General features: G+C 42.2%; 1 protein-coding gene across 1 annotated transcript in view; it reads right to left on the bottom strand.

Moving 5' to 3' along the window:
• Positions 1-25,137, bottom strand: part of SLC9A9 (solute carrier family 9 member A9) — a 256,166-nt gene that overhangs the window by 126,435 nt on the left and 104,594 nt on the right. Inside the window, exons 8-9 of the mRNA XM_035132511.2 lie at positions 21,908-22,013; positions 12,078-12,166 (exon numbers count right to left, since the gene is read on the bottom strand). Of these exons, the coding sequence (XP_034988402.2) occupies positions 12,078-12,166; positions 21,908-22,013 (195 nt within the window). The remainder of the gene's footprint in view (positions 1-12,077; positions 12,167-21,907; positions 22,014-25,137) is intronic.

The following is a 25,137-nucleotide window of genomic DNA, read 5'->3' as shown; positions in this document are numbered from 1 at the left end:
CAGGGAAATCTTCTACGTAAGCCAGACCAAAATGAACCTAGGCAAGAGTTTCCCCAGTGGACTGTATCAAAATGTTTGGAATGCCAAAGGAAGGATGATTTTGCCGACTTCTTCTTGTGACCTGGAAGTCTCCCCCTCCCTATTTTGCCATCACACATCTCGGTAATTCAAATTTCCCTCAGATCCTTCATGCTAGATGAAAGAAAATCCAATAAAACCAGGTCAGTTATATCTGCATTCATTCAGATTACATTTGTAATGATAAGAGCCCAATTAAACAGCAGAGTGCTATTCAGTCACATTAGCTACAGCAGCATGAACAGTACTTGGCACACTACTGCAGCAATTGCATTATCAAAGGGAGCCACAGACAGAGGAAATAAGTTGTTTTATGGACTTATTACCTATTAAATTGGACAATTGGAGGGGATTGGCATGTGGTTTCCTTCCCGACAGCATCTGCATTCACATTTTCCCACTGCCTTCCGAACTTAAGATACATGGTGGAACAATTCCTATGCCGATTCCCTCCTCTCCTCCTGCATCATGTTCAAGATCATGTGTCATGTAAAAGCTTATCTCCCCTCTGATCTTTGAGCTCAGCAGGTGAGTGCCTCCTGTAGATTCCATCTTATCTTCCAGAATATAGGAATCCAGTCTATATCCAGATTCCTACCCTTGGGCATTCCCTTGAATTACATAATAGACAAGTGATGTCTGCTGGTGAGCATTCCTCTTCCAGCAAGGATTTTATGTAGAGATCTTTATCCAGTTCTGAAGCTATACGAGAACTATGGTGCTGAGAAGATCAAGACCGTTCATAGGGCAGGCACTTTACCCATTACCAAAAAAAGAGGAAACATATCACCAAAAAGAAGGATGAAAGAGGACACAGATTTGCATAAAACCTATAGGTCATAGATGCATATTTAGAAATAATTTTCCTAATTTAAATAGAAATGCATCTCATCATAGTGGGGAAGACTGATCTGGTAAGCTTTGCATTTGTTCAGTCTGTTGTGCAAATGTTAACTGTTGATATGTTCCTTCAGGATCCCTGAGGCCTCCCTTCTTAAGCTTCTTTGCCTTCAGACTTGAATTATTTACTTATTTTATTTAACAAGTTTGATTTATCACTTAACTGGGACAATCTTTCAAACAGAGGAGAGTTCAACCTACATGTACCAAAGGCTCCGTGCTCCCACGTGTGATGAACTGTTCACTGAAATTCAGGTAGCCGTGGGAATGGCATAAGCATGAAAATAGAAATTAGACATGATTGTGAAGACATCGATAGCAGTGGATCTATGATCTTAAACATAAAGAAAGTTAAACTGCATAAGTTCAAAGTAAGACTCTAAAAAAGGCGAATGAAGGTAGGGTGGAAGTCATATTTTTAATATTTGGAGTAATATGAATTCTGTGTATATATTCTTTTTTCCTTTTTCTTTCTCTCTCTCTTTTTGTGGATTTTGTGGATTTTTCTTTTTCTTTTTTTGATGTACAAACAAGGTTGAAGAAATGTGGTGTATGTAAAATGTAACTTAAATATTGGTTATTGGATATGCACATTAAATAAAGATTATTGGAAGAAGAAAAAAGAAATTCAGGTAGCCGTGTTGGTCTGATGCAGTCGAAATAAAAATAAATAAAAAATTATCCAGTAGCACCTTATAGACCAACTAAGTTTGTTCTGGTATAAGCTTTCGTGTGCATGCACACTTCTTCAGATACACCTTCAGATATACATGTGTATCTGAAGAAGTGTGCAAGCACACAAAAGCTTATACCAGAACTAACTTAGTTGGTCTCTAAGGTGCTGCTGGACAATTTTATTTTATTTTTTAATTTTTATGTTCACTGAAATAATGCATTATTTGCACTGAAATAATACATTATGTGATCTATTATTTCTGGAAGCAATGCAGATTTTAGTTGTCGACTAGTCTCCAAATCTGCCCCCATTCTGCTTTGGGAGGAATTTAGCAGCGGCCTGAATGAACATAATTCACCACGACAATTCATTGTGCACTAAATAAATAGATCCTGTATATTCAGCCTGCCCAAAACATTTTGCTGCCTGAGGCTGACAAGATCCCACCCTGCCCCTATTGCATGTAGAGATGCTGACAGGACTGGCAGCTGAATCTTACTTCAAATCTGGGAACAGGATAGTCTCCGCCACCACACCTGAGGCAGCTGGCTAGATTAGGGCACCCTGAACACGCCATGAGTCAACAGAGCAGAATGGCTGGCAGGGTGCAGTCAAGCAAAACAGCAGCTGCACCCCAGAATCTGTCACCTGAGCCAGTCACCTCAGTCTGTCTAATGGTAGGGCTGGCCCTTTCTGTATAAAAGCAACATGTAGATGTGTTTGGGACATGAAGGCAGGCACTTAGTACACATGTCCTAATTTAAAGGTCCATCAGGTCATTTCCATGTGACTAAAAAAGCTGGAGGGAGGGGGCAGAGATAATGAAAGCATTTTGGCTGATACCTATAAAATCCCATTTAGCTGATCCCAGCCAACTGCAGGCACCTGCCATCCTGCTGAAATGTGTGAACCATCCCCTTAACAATTTGAGAACACTATTAATATTTAAAGACATTTTTGAATGTTTAAACAGATTGTCAAGTCTTTTTATGAAACAGTTTGGAAAGGGTTTTGCATCTGACATTCTGTTTCCTCAGACTACTCTCATCCAAGACGACGTTTCTTTTTAGCAAAAAAGAAAAGACGAGAGAGAGAAAGGCAGTGCAGAAAAAGAAGCGAGCTCAAGTGCTGACGAGCAGAGAGAAAAAGCATTTCTGAGCAGAGTTCAGCAGTAATGCTCGAATCGCATCGATTTCCGGATTCCTATGCTGAGCAAAACTGAGTGCCATTTTTCTTTTAAGTGAAGATCTAAGGTCTCACTGTTACAGGGCCACAACACTATTATGATTCGTTTAAAGAAGAGACATGGATGAAGATCAATCCTGAAAAAATGTGTCTTGTGGCAGGAGAAATGTCTGACAGGAAGTATTCAAGCTGGGCTGGCTCTCTCTCGTTACATATCCCCACTAAATCATCTAAAAAAACTGTGGACACGACACAAAACTGAGGTCACACCCACACCATACATCTAAAACACTCTTACACCACTTTAACTGTCCCAGAGAATCCTAGGAACCGCAGTGTTCTAAGGGTGCTGGGAACTGTAGCTCTGTAAGGTTGGCACCCATAACAAACTACAGTTCCCAGAATTTTCCATGACTGTTCAAGTAGTATTAGAACCATTTTGTGATAGTATTCACTGCTACAGAGTACCATAGCCTCTTTTCCTGCTGTCCATGGCAGCCATTTTGTGCTGGCACCCTCAAGATATGAGTACCGACAGCTCATTTTTCTACCAACGAAAGCACTGGGAGCAACAGTGATTTAAATGTATGGCGTGGGTATGACCTGAAGGCACTGACATAAATGATAATGGAAGATGGGAAGTTTTCCCTCTGATCCTTTAAGAATTTTGCTGCCTCTGCTGAAATGAATGAGGCAGCCCTTATATGCAACAGTGTTGTGTGTGTAACATTGTATGTGTGAGGGAATTTGCAGTGGAATGACTGCAGGATTCACTGGGTAATTCATACGCAATACTGAAAGACTGCTGTGGGTTCATCTAGTGGAAAATCAAGGAGCTGATTTTAGTTAAGTCTCTCTTTTCTTTTTTTAAAGAAAAGGTGCATGTTTTTCATATTTTTGGTACAGCATCCTGCTAATCCACAGAGTTTTCTTTAAATCGTCTGCCCCATCTGTTCAGGGAACAAATCTGGCACACGTCCAGACTTCTGCTTCTTTCAATCAAATGCCCCAAATAATTGTTTAGCAAATGAAGTCATGTGACTACAAATCTCATTCCAATTGCAACTCATTTGCAAAGTTTATGGTGATTTCAAACACTATACACAGTGAAAACACACGAGGGTCATTTAAGTCCAGTCTCTGTGACTGCATAGATTACTCAGCAGGGCCCCTTGTATTTGGAAGAGAGAGTTAAAGCTTAAAACCACCTGGCTCTACGTCAGGTTTTTCTCTGTGCTGAAAAGTAAGGGCTAACAAGGCTACATGCCAGCTGCTGTGTTTATGTTTCTCGTAATTCAGGCCAGAGGTGTTCAAGAGAATCACAGCCTAGCATTAAAAGGCTATCAGCTGCTTGAACTGAGAAGATCACCTCTGCTTCTTTTTAGCCACGACTCAACCTGAGGTGCTTGCTTGTTTTCAGTCTATTTTCAGTTGCCTGCATAGAACCTTTTAAAAAACAAAAGCAAAAATGTACCCATTGGTCTGTGCCAGAGATATGAAGTTCTCTGACTTTACTAGATCACCTAGTTGACTTTGCTAAAGTAAAATAGTACAGCAATCTTGACTGCACCAATCTAATGCTGTTTGATTTTTAGGATCTTTTATAACAACTTTTGTGTGCAGTTTTGCCCTAATATACACATTGTTGAAAAAAACTTTTTCTAATACAGTGTATTTTGCATGTTACTTTCACTAATAAATGTATTTTCATGCACATTTTGCCCTAGAATATGCATTTCATTTTTTATTTTTACATATTGCTTGGCTGGAGAAAAACACTGAAAAATTCAGAGGAGGGTGAATTTCAAAGGATGGCTGTGTTCCTGTTCACATATTGTTTCAGAATGTGCAAATTAGGTAGTTTCACCTTTAAAAGTGAACTGAATCGTATTTCTCTCCCATCCCTATATCCTGATACTTTTAACTGGAGATGAAGACTTTTAACGTTGTAGCCACTGCATCGCTCTGGACCTCACAGCTTTCTTTTCATCTCACTATCAATGAGTATTCTCACATGTGAGGCTAAAAGCAGAATATTGGTTAATGCATCATTTAACAGGAATGTACAACCTTCAGTGCATGTTTGCATTACAAATGCCTTCCTTTCGCTTTCTTTCCTATATTATTATTCACAATAATAATAGTGTTTACATAAACAGGCTAAGAGAGGCTAACAGGCAATTCAAACATTACTCAGTGAAACGTTTTAAAGGATTCTATGTGGGTTTGAATGGCTGTGGCTGAGTGACAAGGGAAGCGCTGGCATATCACATTAGCGAGTTGGAAGAATATGTTGGTTTTCAATGTGACATAGGTTGCTCTGAATCTGCAAATTAGGAAGACACTAGAACTAAGCAATTACTACATCTATGTGTCTGAAGCAGCTAAATATAAAAGCAACTTGGAGTACCTGTGCTGTGCATTAGGGTGTATTTGCACAAATGAAAATTGCAGGCAGTTCATGTATTAACTTCCTAGTGATACATCAGAGATTAGTGCAAGCTATGTCACTCAATTTGGAAGAGCGTATGCACATATATGTGCATCAGCTTAGCGCTCATGGGCACAAGACTCAGACTGTGACCAGTGTCATAATCAGTGTGCTGAGGTTGGAATGCAGTATCATCCTTCACCATACTTTTTGAGCAGGAATTCATGTAAAATACTTTGTTGTACGGGACGCGGGTGGCGCTGTGGTCTAAACCACAGAGTCTAGGGCTGCCGATCGGAAGGTCGGAGGTTCGAATCCCCATGACGGGGTGAGCTCCCGTTGCTCGGTCCCTGCTCCTGCCAACCTAGCAGTTTGAAAGCACGTCAAAGTGCAAGTAGATAAATAGGTAGCGCTCCGGCAGGAAGGTAAATGCCGTTTCCGTGCGCTGCTCTGGTTCACCAGAAGCAGCTTAGTCATGCTGGCCACATGACCTGGAAGCTGTCTGCAGACAAACACCAGCTCCCTTGGCCTATAGAGTGAGATGAGTGCCGCTACCCCAGAGTCGTCCGCGACTGGACCTAATGGTCAGGGGTACCTTTACCTTTACTTTGTTGTACAGATAATTCCAGTGGGCAAAGCTGAGAGAGATTAATGCCCCCAGTTTCATCCAACCAGGTCTCTGTAATACAAGCTACGTCAGCATGCTCAAACAGATTCAAGTCCTAGATAACTGTTGTTTTGCCATTCACTGACCTGGCATTGACCAACAGATTTCCAACCCAGAGGGACTGTTGCCAAGACTATCCAGTCTATTTGAAAAGGGAGAAAAGGATGGGAGCAACCGGCACCCTGTTGTGGATCCAGAATGGAATATACCTATTTTAAATAAATAAACAATAAATAAATAAATAAATGAATAAATGCTCACATAAAACAGGTGTGAGGAATTTTTGGCACACCAGATACTGCAGCACTGAGTTTCATAAGCTCCAGCAAGCACTGCCAATGGCCAGGATTGATGGGAATTATAGTTCACCAGCATAGAGGACCAGAGGTTCCCCATACCTGGTCTGTAACATTGTTACATTACTGATTTGAGCCTGGTTGGCTGGGACCATTAGTAATACCTAAAGATCTGAACAAGAATTGTTCATTTCTGGGGAATCATGCAATTTGCTCGGTGGCAGAAGTAGTTCTGGTAACCATCAGCCCTAGACTGTTTTCTTCTAGACTGGAAATGTTTTCCACTTTGTTGAAAGTCAAAAGGCGGTAGGACGGAATGTAAGTACCAATAAATCCTGACATCTAGGTGATCTTCCCATTCTGGAAGTGCGGATTAATTATCTCTAAAGAGCTTACTGTATCTACCACTGCAGCAGAGGGTAGTGGACCATGTCCAGAAAGGTGTTATTAAAAAGAATGAGGTCTTTTGTCACACTGAAACACAACCACTTGGCTGCCCAGATAAATGTCATACAGCTCTACAGAATGCCAGATTTTAAAAGATGGTTGTTCAAGATGCCTTTAGAAATGCTCATTGCTTCATATGTAGCACCCTGGCCACAAACACTAGATATCAGGATTCCAAAACACAGAAGATACCCAGTGGGGACTCTTCATGTTAACCATCACATTGTTTTGGCCTAAGTAGGGAACATTAAGGAGTTCAGTAGCACCCGACAGAAGAGCTTCATTTCACCAACTGGCCAGATTGATAATATTTGCCTTGCATAAAACCTTTAGTTCAGGCTTCTCCACTAGTTGTAGCAACAAGAATATCTACTCATTGCCTTTACCTTGCTTCTCTGTGCCTTTGCGTTCACCCAGTGTTTGCTTAACCTAGAAATGATTGAGAGGCAATGCAATAGGCATTTTCAAATATATGAAGGGCTGTCACATAGATGCTGAACCAAATTTATTCTCAGTAGCTCCAGATTTGGGATGGTGGGTCTGGGTGTGTTGATTCAGTTCTCATTTAAAGTTGAGTCTATGAAACAATATGTGAACTCAAACCCAACTATCCTTTGAAATTCATAATTATCTAATTTGTGTAATGCAGTTCTCCAGCCATGGTCACCAATATGTAGATACCAGGGGAAATTAATATATTAGTGAAAATAACATCATAAAATGCCTTAGAGAAATTGTTTGCAAAAATGTGTGCATATGTCAAAACCGCACACAAAAATGTGTTTTAGTTGGAGAAATTCACACTAAAATGCTGATAAATCTTCATGAGGATTTTTGTTTTTGTTTAAATAGATGTAAATTACTGCAGAAATGTGGGGAACTGAATTTAAGATTGAGAAAAAATGAGAAACATAGACAGCAGAAATTGACAGATCATTCCACAGCTACTCCAGAGAGTGGAATCCAAATCAATGGGCTAACACTCCTGATGGTATGAACTATATGACAATTTAATAAACTGTCTTGGAAGGCATAATACTGTTTCCTTCATTTAGAGGTTTTTAATCAGGGACTGTCAGTGGTTTCCTGCACTTCCCAGGGCTTGAACTAGTTGACATCTGAGGTCCCTCTCAATGCCATAATCCTATGATCCTCACAGGACGTGAGTCAGACATTAATAATAACAATTTCAGAACACTGACCTGAACATCTGTGTTGCTCCCACTGTGTTCTCTTGCTTTTGTGTATCCCAAATAGCAACATAGGTCAAATTGACCCTTTCTGAAGCTCTCCACTCTACAGTGAATGGAGGACTGTCACATATACAAAGCTGTGCTTGCTGTTACCAAGCGGGGCCGACTATAATAGAGTATCACTCCATTATTACCTTTTTGCACTGTGCCTGCCTGGCAAGGATTGGGGCCCAGGTCCGTGCTCTCATTGAAATGATCACATCATATTCTGGCAGCTGATGCAATTATCTTCCTGATGTTTCTGAAGGAAAGGGCAGACTGACCCAGCATAGGGGTGATAATGTGCATGGGAATATTACAAGAGAGCAGAAATGTATCAAGATTCATTTTCATTCACCAAGCATTTTTCAGAAGAATGGTTTTTATCACAAACTCCTCCTGATAAGATGCTGTCGTGCTTGGGACCAACCCTCCAAAAGCTGCAATTCTATATCAGTGCTATTTTGATGAACATTTCAAAGCCTCGGAGAGATAGTCGCATCCAGGCTAATGTTCTCTGCAGACAAAAATATTAAAAACTTCCCTGGTATCTCCTGGCTGTTTCAATTACATTTTGTTCATTAAAATGAATAATGTGATCATAAGCTTCTTGATTCATGTGTTTTACGGGATTTTCTTTAAAGCTACAGACCCCCCCCCCAAATCTATTGCTTTGAGACTGCTATGAGGGAAAAGCAGTACTGTATACAAATTTTGTAAAAGAAATGACAAACCAGCCAACCCAAAGTGGCCATGGAAAGAAGACAAAAGTCCCTACCAGAGAAGAATGGCAGATTAAGTTGATGGATTGCGCCAAAATGGCAAAAATGACCGGAAGAATCAGAAACCAGGAAGACCAAAATGTTAACAAGGAATGGGGAAAATTTATAATTTATCTTAAAAACCATTGTAAACAGCTAAAATCATTAGTAGGATTGGAATAACACTTGTAGTTTAATGCTGGATTTTGGATATAATGGAGGTGTAAAAGGCTTGGATTATTATAAAAGGTTGCAGGAGGAAATGGTTAACAAAAGGACCCATAAAGGGGAAGAGGGAAGTTTAGGAGTTTGCTCAGAATCTTGTTTTTATGCTGTTCGTTGGATAATTGACTGTAAAACTTTAAACTGAAAAACTAAATAATTTTATTTTAAAAAGTGGCCATGGACTAGGTAAGGAATTGAATAAATCCATTATAATGTTCTCTTCTGGTCTGGTCTTGTTAGATATAAAATAAGTAGTTATACTATCTATCTATCTATCTATCTATCTATCTAATCTAATCTATCATCTATCAGACATGTCCAACGGGTAGATCGTGATCTACCGGTAGATCACCAGACATCTGCAGTAGATCACTGGTAGATCATTGGCTCCCCCCAAAGAAGCTGAACAACTGTGGCTCCCCTAAAAAAAAGCTCAACTTTTTACCTCCTTCTCTCTGAAAAAACTCAACAACTTTGACCCCCCACATGGGCCTTTCTCCTTCCTAAAAAAAAGCTCGACAACTTTGACCTGAACCCCCCAAAAGGGGGTAGATCACTGCCAGTTTTTAACTCTGTGAGTAGATCGCAGTCTCTTGGGAGTTGGCCACCCCTGTATATCATCTATCTATCCATCAATCATCCATCTATCTATCATCTATCATGTGTTGCTTTGGCTGCATCTACATGATTATCCATCTTCCCCCCGTGAAGTGGCAGGTAGGGAGGCACAGGCAGGTCTGTGTTTCTGACCTGGCTTTCCAATGCCATTTGTTGCTGCCACTTACCTAGAGCAAGAGGCGCAAGGCAGCAGGGAGTGTGGTCCAGGCACAGCAGCAGCTGCCAGGTGGATACTCCTGCCACCTGTACTGAGCGCCCAGCTGCCTTGCCTCCTGTCCCCTCTCAGGAACTGGCAGGGTTGTGTGGCACTGAGAACCGAGCTCGTGCGACCCTGCCAGCTGCTATTGCTTTCCCTCCCTCTATGTGCAAATGTGAGCTTCTGAACGGGACACCAAATTGCCTTTACAAAACCATATTTATACACATTGTTTATATCTGATTGTGCTTTTTTGACATGATTATAGTGATTGCAATATTTGCTAATTTTAATGCAATTATTATTATTATTATTATTATTATTATTATTATTATTATGACCTGCTTTGAGCTGAAGGCTGTTGCTAGGAAAGCAGAATGCAAGCATCAAATCAAAACTAAGTCCTCGCCAAATTTGATTCACATGTTGTGCTCTATACTAGAGGATTTTCATGCTCAAATACTTCCGTGCCTATCCAAAGTTTAGCTGGTGGATTTTGGGGGCCTGGAGAAGGACTATCTGGGGCTTTGGATGAGGACCTGAAAGGCAGGAGAGAAATGTGCCTGTGTCTGGCTAGGCCAAACAGGACCCCAAATTCTGTAATCTCAGAATGGCATTCCCTCCAAACACTAGCCCAGAGGTGAACAGCAGCAGTTTGGCTTGGCAGTGCTATTTGCCAGGGCAAAGAGATTGTGTACTACTACAACTATGAGAAAATACAAATACTGATACAAATATTGCATCTACTCAGTTAGATAACATCCCATACCCCACCAATATACCATACTAGTAGATTTAAAAGCTTTGCTCTGCAGGCTGATAACAGACTGTACCTGAGGGGCATTCTGGTATTTACATAACACTGTCAAATTATTGCACTTGTACATTAATTTAACTGTATTTGTTATTCTATATAAATTCCAACAGGCTTTTGCTGTTGCAACCAGTAAAAACACAATGCTAATGAGGAAGGAACAGATCTCCTTCCATCACCACTGTCACCTTGTTACATCCTGTTTCTTTTCCACCGGTTTGCTCTGCTGAACTTCCTGCTCTGCCTTTTAATATAACATGGGTAATTTCTAAATTAATTCTGGAATTGGTGCATTCATGGTTTGCTACAACTTTCAGTTCCATCAGTCCATTTACCCCCACCCCCACCTCCACCCACCAGGTCCATGTTTCCGGTCAGCATGCAGAAGGTCCCAGGTTTAATCCACGGTATCTCAAGGTGGGCTGGGAGAGACTTCTTCCCGAAAAGCTAGAGAGCTTCTGCCAGTCAGTGTAGGGAATGCTGAGTGAGCTAGATGGAACAGTGCTCTGACTCAGTGTAAGGAGCTGCCTAGGTCCCCATGCACAAAAACACCTGTGCCCTTTGATGAAACACTGTTTAAAAAATGATGCAATGATGTGCCTCTGTTTCTCTGCCATGAGACAGTGGAGCTGGAGTCTGTATACAGCACTGGATCCAGAAATACTGCACTCATCTGGCAATAAAGCAGATCAACTGGCAAAAGTAGGACCCCCAAGTACAATAGGATGATAGGGGACTTTCAGCTTGGTTCTCCCCTTTCTGGTAGAATCCCTCAGCTACTGAGGAAGTTTCAAAAAAGTTTGTGATATGCCATGGGTGTCTGTGCCATTTGTTCAAAGTAGGGGCATCAGTTGGGCCATGAACAAGTCATTGAGCAACCCTGGATCCCAGCCTTAATAGATAGAAAGTACCACAGAACTTTCCCATGGACTGCAAGAAGATCAAACCTATCCATTCTTAAGGAAATCAGCCCTGAGTGCTCACTGGAAGGACAGATCGTGAAGCTGAGGCTCCAATACTTTGGCCACTTCATGAGAAGAGAAGAATCCTTGGAAAAGACCCTGATGTTGGGAAAGATTGAGGGCACTAGGAGAAGGAGACGACAGAGGACGAGATGGTTGGACAGTGTTCTCGAAGCTACGAACATGAGTTTGACCAAACTGTGGGAGGCAGTGGAAGACAGGAGTGCCTGGCGTGCTATGGTCCATGGGGTCACGAAGAGTCGGACACAACTAAACGACTAAACAACAACAACCACAGAATATTACCACAGAATATCTCACCATCTAGGCTGACATTTGATGATTGTGGCCTCCAAGGTAACAGCAGATCTTTTAAAAGTTTTACTTAGCAGAAGACCTGTTAAGGCTCTCCTGGCAGAGATGGTGCCAGTATTCTTCTCCCTTAATGAAGACGCAAACCTTATTCTTTGCATTAATGAGATCCTTTACTGGTATACTGTCAGTATTTGTATATACTCATTATTCTAGCAGAAGGAACAAAATAAGCAAGGGAACAGAAAGGGGCAGGGGGTGGGATTTGATGCTTTACCTGTTTAGTTCTCATTTTGGAGTCTGCTGACAGATTGTTGTATGTATAATGGGCCTGCGTGACTCCACAAAAAAGGACTGCCACGATTCCTGAAATACAAAGAAAAGACCACCGTCAGCTGCTTCTATTTTCTCCTAGAGTGAGTTCAAAGGGATTGGGAGGCAGATTAGCCTGCCTACAAACTAATTAAACAGCGCTAAACACTTTTTTTTAAGCCTGAAGGAAAATGTTACCATTATATCCTTCAAATAAACTAAAATCTAGCCTTGATCATAATAATTGAAGGTCAGGACTCTTTCCAATCTCTCTATAATTCCATCTGTCTGGTGAATATCTACACGGGTCTGTTCTATGCACATCTGATGGTTCAAAATTACTGGTTATAAATCATCTGGTAAAATTAGGGATTTTTTCTAAATATCATTAACCATGTGATTCTTAATGAAAATGGAGAGAAAGGTCTCCTGGAAACCATTTCTATTCCAGCCTGGAGGTGCCTTTTCAGATTTCGGTACTGGTGTGGGATTCAGAATCTTCAGTGCAGGGACAATATTCAAAGACCTTCTCTTTGATATATTCATGGTTGAATGACAAAAAAGGCATGCATTTTTGATCACATGCTTATTTATTTCTAGAACATTTATCATCTGCCCTTCACCTGAAGGTCCCAGGGTGGAGAATACATTCATATTTAAACAAAACAGCAATAATACACTAAAAATATTTTTAAGTAATTCATCACAAAGCCACAAAACATTAAAACCACCAAGTAGTAGCAGCAGCAGCAGCATAAATATGCCCATAGAACTTAGCTTGCTCTTCAGATAATGAGGTTTCCCTTATTTTTCCGGAGATCTTCGTGGGATTTACTCCACCTACTGATATTCTTTAAAAGATGCATCACCACACTTTGAATCCTGGAAGTGTGTTTTAAATGTATATTACATGTAAGAGTATTTGCACAAGATAATACCCTAAAATTCACAGCCCCAATGCTTTGTTAAGTTGCCTTTACATTCCCCCACCTTTTTAAACACTGCATTATATTCTGCCTTCTTTTTCTCACTAGATTAGTTGTTATCATGCTAACAGCTCAGGGCAGCATTCATGATCGGCATAATCCATAAGATCTTCTGATGTCACAGCTGTGGATGGACTGGGTTTTGGGACACCTTCAACCTCTTCCTGCATCCCAGAAGAGGGTGTTCTCTGAGAAGAGGGATAGATTGTAAACCACTCTAGGAACTGTAGCTCTATAAGGGGAACAGGAGTCTCCTAAAAACTCTCAACATCCTTAACAAACTACTGTTCCCAGGATTCTGTTTAAAGCGGTATAATTCTGCTTTAAATATATAGTGTGCATATTATATGGCCAATGTGTGTAAGCCATGTGCATTATCCATAAATATGTGTGAAACACAATGTGTGCCTCTACTTTTCTCTGTCCCCACCTAAATGGCCCTCCATTGCTATCATTATATTGCTAGGATTAGGCATGAATGGAATCACAGAATCATAGAAGGGAGCTCCAGGGTCATGTAGCCCAACTCCTTGCATTACAGGAATCCTGCCCACACCCACCCCTGTCTAGTCCTGTTGCGTTGGATGAGATGGTTAGTAAGGCTTGTGGATGTGGTCAAGGTGCTTGGATTGGTCAGGGTGACCACTTGTGCTCTGGACCATTGCCCCTCTTTGTTGATAAAAGCTAGCAGAGAGGGGACAGCTAGATAGGCTGGGGGGAGTGATTAATGATTCCTAGTGAGAGGGGGTGGTCCCTGCCTGCTTGAAGGAAGCAGTGGTAAAACCACTCCTCAAGAAACACTCCCTGGGTTTGGAAAATCTAAATGACTACCAGCCAGTTGCTAATCTCCCCATCTTGGGCAACAAAGCAGCCAACTCCTAGGAGCTGAGGTTCCTTTGTGCGCCCAATAAAATATATGAGGGGGCCATACAACCCCCTAAGTTGATGGACATTGCTATTCAAATGGTGTGTGCAATATTTTATTTGCTCTTCATTCATAGATTTCAGGTTAGTTCACAGCATAAAAATGCAAGATAAAAAAAGAGAGAATGCTTTGGAAGACCAGAATCACATGACAGCAGCCCCTCATTACTGTATGTGAGTTATAAACTGTGCATTATTCTTTATGGGGAAATATTCAATTTCCTTTTGACATCATCCAGCTTCATCTTTCAAACTGCTATCCCCTTAAAAGCATTTGTCATGAAAAAAAATCCACTGGTTCTCTTCTCATTAAATGTTAGTGGGGCCTTCTGCTTCTGGGCCTGAAAGCAACAAATTCCTTCATTGGAAACCAGTTTTCTACTAACCTAGATGTTCATTTTCAAGGAAACTTTAAAAAAGTTCTAACATTAGAGAAATATTGGTTACTTTGATTGCTGTAGCTTGAGAAATTCCTTTTCAGCTGCAGCTGTGAGAAGAATGGGTACTTGCAATTAAATAATAGCCAACTTTCCACACTTTCTGCTGCTATTTGATCATCATAATTGACTGAGTCAGCAGCATCCACCATTGATTAAAATGAGCAACAGTTCACAAGTAAAAATCTAAGGTAAAATGAACAATGGAAATTCTCCCTCACCAAAGTATGACTAAATCAGATAAAATATAGATTTTTTGGGGGGGAAGTGATAATAAAAAAAAGATGCTTCTGCCAAATCTATTTGCAGGTATGAAAACCCCAACTGTGCCAAGTTCTTTGATAATGAGCAAGAAATAAATCTAAAAAGATGCTAAAGTAGGTTTTTCAAATTATATATTTGAAGGGTTTCTTATTGTATAAAGCAAAGTTTCCTCTTCTGAAGTTAGGGAGGAAAGGATCAGGGAAAATAACATTCCAAATAGATAGAGCTGGCGTTCATCTTAGAGTGTAACGTTGATCACATTAATAAAACTTGTACATTCACTTCATGTCTCTGAGTGATGAGGAGTTCCAGGGCACAGAGCTCAATCATACTTGTTTTCGTTCAGAAGGAGGTCATTGGAGGCATATTGGCATTCTGTAATATTTATGTTTATTTACAAATATACAAGTGGAGTATATGGTGAACAGCTTAAGCACCCCAAGAGACAACCATATCTATGGCTCTCCAGCATCAGGTCTCCAGGGAAACTGTCAGGACTCCAAAATGCTGTTAGCTCACAGAATCCCAGATCCAATTTTGCTGAATCTCTATGCCTCTCCGCAAAAGCAATTTCTATTGTTATTGTTACACACATCACCATCCCCTTGCTGGATGTCATCTCCTCTGAGAACTATGCTATCCTAGGGATGGGGAATCAGGCGTCCTGATGATGCCATTGGTCTTCAAGTCACATTAGCAGCAACCAGCATGGTCAGTGGTCAGGGATAATGGGAGCTGTATTTGGAAGGCGACAGTTGCCCCATCTTTGTTTTGGCCATTCAGAAGTCCAGCTTTGTTGTTGTTGCTGTTTAGTCGTGTCCGACTCTTTGTGACCCCATGGACCAGAGCACGCCAGGCACTCCTGTCTTCCACTGCCTCCTGCAGTTTGGTCAAACTCATGTTCATAGCTTCGAGAACACTGTCCAACCATCTCGTCCTCTCTCGTCCCCTTCTCCTTGTGCCCTCAATCTTTCCCAACATCAGGGTCTTTTCCAGAGAGTATTCTCTTCTCATGAGGTGGCCAGAGTACTGGAGCTTCAGCTTCAGGATCTGTCCTTCCAGTGAGCACTCAGGGCGGATTTCCTTAAGAATGGATAGGTTTGATCTTCTTGCAGTCCATGCAGTCCAGCTACTGAGAACAATTAACCAATCTTCCTAAGAAAGGTGATACTTACTGTAGCAACTTTGCCAAGGCACACTATTGATGTAAACAGGAAAAAGAAAACTATTAAGCGCCAAATAACTGCAGGGTTTTTTTTTATATAGGTAAACTCTGTTGATAATAGTTACCAGAACTATCCCTTTATGTAAAAGGAAATACATTTCCCCCCCCCCCCCGAGTTTTTGGTTGTTCTCATAGGAAAGGGTCCTCTTGAAATAAACCTAAATTACGTTACTACTTCTGGGCAGTTTGCATTAAAGCAAAACCAGGGTGACAATATCTCCAAGGACTATTTTAATTGGAATGTCCCACACAACTGGATGTCAGTGTGTCGCTTTGAGGCTTTTGTCAATTGTGCTGTACAAACTGTAAAGCTTGACAGTACTCTAAGGCTTTCACCGGAGAGTCCTAGTTTGCGTCCGGCTGACAGGAAGCATCAGAAAAGTGGCTGAGTTAAACATTTAGGGCATTCATCCAGGGACCTGACACTTTGCAATGACATCTCAGCAGAGAGATTGCACCCTGTTCTAAATACAGCTCAGCTGCTTCTTTTAAAAAGTTGTGTTTTTCTAGGGTTATTGCCATTCTGAAAGGACTGTTGCAATTTAACAGACCTCGTATTCACACACCATGATATCTATAAAAGAGTTTGATATTAGTTTCAGACTTTCCATAGGGTGCTGAGTTTAAACACTATTTTCTGTATTTCCTCTCCCAGGAACAATCTGTGAGTTCAGAGGAAAAGAAATCTAGGAACTACCTGTATGGCTGAACTGAAAGATCTTATGATATGTTTTATTGTGTCTTGAAATAAAAGATGGTGAGGAAGGGTTTCACACACATGTGCCTTTCTGCTGTTGTTTTCAGAATCCTTGTGGTGATTAAGCTCCTCACCAGATTATTTTCTCCCTATTTTTAAACACAAAATATGTCGGAGTAAGGACAGAAAGCACTGTCACTGATCTGTGTTGACTTCAGACATTTCACATAGCCAAATCTCATTGTCTACAATTCTTGTGATGAAGCTAAATGGTGATGCTTTTTGCCCTTGCTTTCACACAATTGCTGCCACCACTAAGTAGGATGAATACTTCACCTGCTGTTTATGGGTTCCCTTAAAATTTCTGAAAGGGGCTGCTCCATCCTGAGTATGGGGGAAATTAACCAATGTGGTGACCTTTTGACTTAGCAATAACAGAAATCAAAATAAGAAACTTTTCCAGAACAATCCTAAACTTGTCCCACAGTTCTGATGAAGATTTTTTTCTAGTAATAAACAGGAGCCTGTGGATATTGCTACTGCCCCTTTAATAATAATCCTGTCAAACCTCAGCTCTCAAACGGCTCCATTTTTGAACGATTCAGCTCCTGAACACCGAAAACTAGGAAGTAAATGCTCTAGTTTTTGAACATTTTTAGGAAGCCGAACGTCCAACGCGGCTTCCGCTGAGTGCAGGAAGCTCTTCCAGCCAATTGGAAGCTGTGTTTCAGTTGTCGAACGTTGCATAAGCCTAACGGGCTTCTGGAACGGATTATGTTCGACAACCGAGGTTTGACTGTATATGCTTAAGGACAAGAAAACTTGTATCCAATATGTGGAGCAGTGTGTGCGGCAACTGTTGCTGGTAATTTATAGGTCATAATGCCATGAAACATTAATTGCAGAATTGAGACCTGTTACCATAGAGTGCTGTGTTCTGCAATAACCTTTCTGATTCATGCTGTGAACTGTGTGTTACTCATATTATTATAGCGTCATTTGATCAAGGACCAATGGGACAGTTCTGCTGCCAATGCACCTGAGATTGCACAGACTAAAGACAACACACACACACACACACAGAGAGAGGGGGGGGTATACAGAGATTTCTCATAGAGAAATCACAGATGGAGCCTACATGTGTATATCTCTACATGTATTGACTTCCCTGTCTTAGATGTTCACATCTAATATAAGGATGCTGAGAGCAGAAACAGGACAGGAAAAGCAACACATGGCCCCATTGCCTCTGTCTAAATTCTGTAGCCCCATGTATTAATACACAAAGGAAGCTGTGCTCGTAATCTGGGGAACTGGGTTCGCCTCTCCGCTCCTCCACATGCAGCTGCTAGGTGACCTTGGGCTAGTCACACTTCTCTGAAGTCTCTCAGCCCCACTCACCTCACAGAGTGTTTGTTGTGGGGGAGGAAGGGAAAGGAGAATGTTAGCCACTTTGAGGCTCCTTCGGGTAGTGATAAAGTGGGATATCAAAGCCAAACTCTTCTTCTTCTTCTTCTTCTTCTTCTTCATCTTCATCTTCATCTTCATCTTCATCATCATCACATTGGTGGACTGTCAAAGTGTATCACGTTGATCTCAGAGGCTCAAACATATCAAAATGCAACTGCTGGTAGGAGACCCAAAGTGGGATGCATCTCATGCCATGCTTTTAAAGAGCTTGAATAGGGGAGTTGCCATTACCACTGCTGATACATCACTGGTGAAACTTAGATGCACTAGTTGGGTAGACCCATCTTTACAAGGCCCAATTTTTATGCTAATCAGGTGACCTGGTAGCTTCCAAGAGGTCAAATGGCACAGTTCCCAATTTACAAAGCAAGCTGCAAGTGTGAAGCAACACCCAACTGGTTTGCAAAACTTTTTCAACTTAGCCACAGGAAAAAATTATGAGAAATAAGATATGCCACAAACAATGATTTCATTGCTTGAGGCGCAGCCAATGTGAAGTTAAATTCCATTTTTAGATGGCTGGAACATATTGTACAACCAACCATAATATAATTGACACATGCCATCTTTTCACACTCCAAGTGACATACGTAGTCACTCCCTTCACTTAGCTTGGAAAGTTTTTCATCCTGTTCTTTTAACAGATAAAGTATCTGAAATCATAGCAGTAAAATTTTTTGGGGTGTCACTGTGCACAGATGGGTTTTACACTTACATAGTAGCTGTAGCAAACTATTTTTAGAGCCAATATGTGAGTGGAAGGCACAATCTAGATCCAATTAGATTTTTTTTTCAAAAAAACAACAACACCCAAAAAACAAACAAACCCAAAAACATTGTGAGGAAATGAAACATCCTTTCATTTGCTTGCAAACAAAAAGATTGCTGAAGTCATTTGAAAGGAAATTGCTGCTTATCCACAAGCAAATTACAAGTAAAATAAAAAACTGGTCTTCCTAATCTTGTCACTGGACATACAAACACATTCATTTGCACAATCATTTAAAACAAAATTTACACAGCAAATGTTGTGCACAAGGGAATGTTCCCACTTCACTAATGGTAAGAGAGTTCCATTTTTTTGGGGGGGGGGGTACCACCAGCCTTATCTTGCCTCCGATTGTTTTGCTGGTTGACCAGTTAAGCAAGGTGAAAACCCATCTAAATTATAAGCTGCTTCTTTGAAGTGGTGGCAAAGTATATTGCTCAGGACATCTTTAACCATCACTCATTCCATTGCAGCACAATCTTACCTGACTTTTTAATTTTATTTTACATTTTAGACCATTTTAGACAAAGGTATAATATTTCAGACTTAAGATCAATTTTCTTCAAGAAATGATAAGAGTACAGTTCTGATCATCTAATTTGGCAGCAGCATGTCTGAAGTTCTTTGCATATCTAACATGTCATCCTTTGGTTTCTTTTCCAGTGGGTACCCCATTAGAGGGGTCCAGGGCCGGCTCGCCCATTGATTCTAGTAATGCGCGGGGCGCCTGGGTGCCTAGGGGGCGCTCAGGGGCACCCCAGAGAGTGGGGGAGCTGCGCGGCGGCCTCCCTTTTCCCTCCACCAGCCGCACCGCTCAGGGGAGAGCAGGGAGGTAAGCGAGTGGAGCAGGGGCAGTAGGACCCTGTTCTGCTCTGCAGCGCCCACCTTCCGGCACTTGTCGGTGAAGGGGAGCACCAGCCACGGCATGGCCCGCGTGGCTTCTTGCCAGTGCTGCTGATCCTGCTCGGCCGACACAAAGACGATCTTCAGGGGCTGCCGCTGCTGCTGCTGCTCTGGCGTCGCTCCGGTTTTGCCTTGGGCTGGCTGGAAGCGCGCATAGAAGGTGGCTAGGCTAGCGGCCAGCTGTGTGCCCAGCCCAGCTCCGGCTCCTGCCGTGGCAGTGGCGGCTTCGGCTGCGCTGCTGCCGGCGCCATAGTAGAGCCCCACGAGCAAGATGCCCCACGCTGGCAGCGAGGCCACGGGCACTGCCGAGCTGACGGGTGCTGCTAGTGCCTCGCCCAGCAGCTCGACCAGTAGTGCTGTGGTGGCAGCACAAGGTGACAAAGACATCCCCGTCGAGCCCCACGCAGCTCCTGCCGCCGCTGCCGCTCAACCCATGCACTCTGTGCAAGGCCGGGACTGGAGAGGACTGGGACTGGAGAGGTAAGAGCCCAAAGGAAGCTGGAAGGACTGAGGGGGGCCAACTCTGGGAAATGGGGGGGGGTCTAGTGGGTCTAGTGGGAAGACTGTCCAGCAGCCAAGCATGGGGGCAGAGGGGCCACAGAGCTTCCAGCAGTGCCCTTGGAGGGCCACTTAGGTAGATTCACATCTTGAGGCAGTCCCGGAATCCCAGGCATGACCCTGCTCAAGTGTCAGCCCTCCATCTGGAGGCTGAGAAGGGATATATACCCAGTCCCTGAGCCAAAGCCTACCTACAATTCTAATCAGTGTTCCACCCCCCAAAAAAGTGCTGATACGCACATTAAAAGATGGGGTGGGAGTGAAGGCAGGGAGAGGGGCGTGGCCTGATGCTAAGGTGGGGTGCCAGCAAACTGCTTCCATTTCCAATTGTGCAACTCCCCACCCCAATAAGAACAAAGAAGAAGCAGCCTCAGGTTCCAGAACAACTTGATCGGCCTTTGCTTTGATACTATGTCCCTTAACGAAGAGGGTGGAGGCAGAAAAACACCTTGGGCCAGCCTGGGTCTGACTTGGCAATGATTTTAGGAACAATGAATGTTCTGATTGGTACAGGGACATGTAGGAGCAGGGATATATAGCTGGGAAGGCCATTTGTGTTTGTTGATCAACTTGTGAATCTCTACTATTGCTAAAGGCTTCCTAAATAGGCTATAAAAAACCCCAAAAACCCCAAGGAACTCCCACCCATTTATGCACATCAAAGCTTTAGAGTAGAGGGAATCCATTATTACCTCTGCTTTGTGCTTAAGGATGAATGTTTCCACCACCCACACATTTTTACAATGGATATAGAAACAGTGAGCTGTGTGGGAAGCTTTCTGTAACCTCATTCTCAGAAGTAAATGTTGTGCTTTTCTTACATCACAACTGAAAGATCTGTTCCAGGCACAGAAGTTCTGATGCACACATGGAGAGCTCTCTTTTGAAACAGCTTCCCTATTCATTTCAACAGAGAGATCCAACCTGTCAAGAGACAAAAAAGGTTCCTCCCATATGCATTCCTGTCCATTTTGATTTCTAGATCAGAGTGCCTAGGGATGGGCAGATTTGCTAATTTCAGTTTCTCACTTTTCCAAGATCAAGTTCACATCTCCATGTTTCCACATCAGTTTACATTTAAAAAGCTTCACCAGCATTTTAGTGCAAATTGCTCCTAATATATACATATATACATATATAAATATATTTATGCCATTCAACCTAACATACACATTTTTTGCCAAGCAAGTTTCCCCAACATAGTGCATTTTTGCATGTTATTTTCCCTAATTCTTGCAATGCTTTGCACACTTTACCCCATAGCTGTCAACTTTTCCCTTTTCTCATGAGGAATCCTAATCGGAATAAGGGAATTTCACTTTAAAAAAGGGAGAAGTTGACAGCTATGCTTTACCCTTGCATGCAATACTTGCCTAGAGAACTGCTTTACAAAATTCAGTAAAATGCTAATTTTGAAGGATGGCTCTGTTTCAGATTGCATATTGTTTTGGGGAGAACAATTTTCGTAGGTTTGCCTTAAACGTGAACCGAAGTGAATTTCTCCCCCATCCATAATTGGATCCCCTGGGATCTCTTCCTCTCCAGCCATATGAAGCACTCACCTGTAAGACCAGCAGCTTCAGCAGACAAGAAAGCACTCCAAGACAAAAGGAAAAACAGGCCAGTTTCTAACATAGGGAAGTCACACAGCTTGGTGAATTTTGTCAAGTGCGAGAGGAAACAACATTAAGGAAAATGTTAGGAATCAACCGCTTGCAGCATTTTGCGGATTTTAAAATTGATCTTGTCACACTGTTTTGTACAGGTGCTGGAAAAAAGGCAGTCCTCGGAGATCACACATAATGGACTCACAGGCAATTTTGCAGAAGTGAAATAGCGTCTAAGGGAAGTGATTCCCAGCCACACCTCTCGGATATAAGAAATATAAAAGTAAGGATACCTGGTCCATCAAATAGCTCATTGCCAGGCCAATTCATGTGACTTTTAGATGAGGGTATATGAAATTCATGGTGCAACAGGAAGGAGCTACACCACGAGCTCTTACAATGTGGCTTGTTGATGGTACCAGGATGACATGGGATGGGCACATTGTACAACGGCTCCGTCACTACTAAGGTGGCAGTGGAAGGGAAGCCACTTGCTGTCTTGTTCTACCAAGCGGGAATAATATTTTGATGAATTCTGCTTCACCAGATTTCTGATGTATGGCAAACGTATTTACCTCACTTGGCAGGTGAATACTCCTCAGTGAATACATGCACATTGTGGGTAAGCTACGTACCACTTGGCAGATCTCTCTCAGGTCTGTGAAGGGTGGGAAGCAGCCAGGTACGCTTTTCCCAGCGCTCAGTGGGCTAAGCTGGGTGGGGGTGGGGGAGCTGCCAGGGACTGGCTGCTTTTCTGTTTGAGTTTATAACTTTATTCTAACAAGACTGCCACCCCGGACCTCAGACAAGCTAGGCACAGACCTGGGGTGCGGGGAAAGAATTACAAATAACTTGGAATTTGGGACAATTTCCATTCCGGATAAGTTGATTCTTCTGACAGTCTATAGCATACATTACTTTAAAAAATAAGAAAAGAACTGTGCTCTGAATGAGTTTTCATCATGAAATTTAAAGAATGGTGCTCCTGACTTTGCTTAGAACCATTCATATTCTGAAGCGGTTTAATAAACCACGATGATCATGTGGTCAAATTTAGCTTTAATTTTTTCCACATTAGTTCAGTTCAGATGGTGTCTAATTTTATTTCCACTCCTTGTGGCAATGTTTTCAGGTCGCAGAAATGCAGCTGTGACAAAGTCAAATGGCAAACAAGATGATCAAGTCAAAATTAGCTCAAGGATTATATTATTCCAGGCTAAGGGGAAGGTCACAACTGGCTCAGTGGAGTTTATTTAGCATTGATTTAAGAAAGAGAAAATTGGCGTATTAAGATCTGTTCCAATAAAGCTAAAGGAGGAAGATTAGATTCAAACATTCAGCCTGAATAGCTGTTTCATTCCTTTGGGTTAAAACATGATTTGTGCAGAGTGGGGGGTGGGGATCTGCCTAGTACCTCTCCCCCTGTTGGGATTCTAATGCAATAGCCACACAATACAATTAGAGCACTATGATACCACTTGGAACAGCCATTGCTTCAGATTCTTGAAGCTTGTTTGTTAAGGGTGCTGAGCATGAAGAGGCCCCTATTCTCCTCACAGAACTACAATTCCCTATGTTCCCTGTGAAGAAGGATTGATAATTAAACTCATTCTGGAAATGGAAGCACTGTGAGGGACATAGGGGTTTCTAACATACCAGTACTATAGCTTCCAGAATTATTTGGGGGAAGCCATAACTGCTTTTTTGCCAACTCCACCCAGCCACCCCAAGCTTACACTCTCCAACTGATTGACTGTTGCAGGGCTGGGGAACTGGTGAACCTCCAGCTGCTGTTGGACTACAACACCCATAATCCTTAACCTTTGGTCATGGTGGTTTGAGCTGATGGGAGCTGAAGTCTAATAACACCTTCAGGGCCGGAGGTTACCCATCCATGCCCTAGTGCCCCCAGATGTAAAGAATGGAGTGGAAGACCAGAACCCTCCCTGGCTGCAAAGAAACATGAGGTTTTTTTTCTGTGTGCATTTACTATTTCTGTGTATAAACTTCCAAAGCGGAAAGTGGCTCTCTGTTAAGAGAGGCAGGGTCAGGTATCTCTAGGGAGAAACATAAATGTGTTTGCATGACAGAGAAACCCAGCGGGAGGAAAATACTCTGAGATATTCAGTTTCGTTTGTCAACCAGATGTAATCGTTGATTTTGCTAAATGCCCAGAAAAATATAGGAAACTCCCCAAGTTTTTAATGTTCTAATAGTCCGGCAATGCTTATTAGAGACATTTAGATTTTACCCTGATCTCATACAAAAGTGCCGTCATAATTAATCATAGTTCCCGTTGTAATTCTATCCTGTCTTCAGGGCCATGTTGAATACGCACATTAAAAACACACACACACACACACACACACACACACACACACACTGGGGTATATTCAGGCTTAGTCAAGCTTAGAGGAAGCCCACTGAAAGTTAGCAATGGCTAACTTGAATCCTGTTGATTTCAGTCAGTCTACACTAAGTGTGACTGACAGCACAATCCTAAGCATGTCTGCTAAGAAGTAAGCCCTACTGAATTCAGTGGAACTTGCTCCCAGGTTAGTGGGGCTTAGGACTGCAACCTACACTTGGATCTAGCCCATCAGCAGCAATCCTATTAGAAGGTGTTGGGTACATGCGCTGGGCGATATGACTGGCAAATGAAGGGAATGAAAATTATAAAACTGTTTTCTTCTCCCTTCTCCTACTACCTGAGGCCCTAGGAAACCACAGGAAGGGCAGAGAAGAAGAGGAAGAGGAAGAGGGAGAAGAGGAAGAGGAAGAAGAAGAAGAAGAAGAGGAGGAGTTTGGATTTGGAAAGCAGCTAACATTCTCCTTTCCCTTCCTCCCCCACAACAAACACTCTGTGATGTGAGTGGGGCTGAGAGACTTTGAAGAAGTGTGACTAGCCCAAGGTCACCCAGCAGCTGCATGTGGAGGAGCAGAGACACGAACCTGGTTCACCAGATTACGAGTCCACCGCTCTTAACCACTACACCACACTGGCTCCTGTACTCAGGTCCTGCTTGCATGTTTCCTACAGGCATCCAGTTGGTCACTGCAATAACACGATGCTGGACTAAATGGGCCATTAGCCTGATCCAGCAGGCCCTTTTCTTAGGCCCTTCTATATATTTAAAGCACATGACTTCTCACAAAGTTTATCCCTCAAAGAGCTACAATTGCCA

The sequence above is a fragment of the Zootoca vivipara genome, chromosome 5 (assembly GCF_963506605.1).
Source record: "Zootoca vivipara chromosome 5, rZooViv1.1, whole genome shotgun sequence".
In the NCBI taxonomy this organism is placed as follows: Eukaryota; Metazoa; Chordata; class Lepidosauria; order Squamata; family Lacertidae; genus Zootoca; species Zootoca vivipara.
The sequence above is the reverse complement of the archived record's forward strand: the minus strand, read 5'-3'. Positions and strand labels throughout refer to the sequence as shown.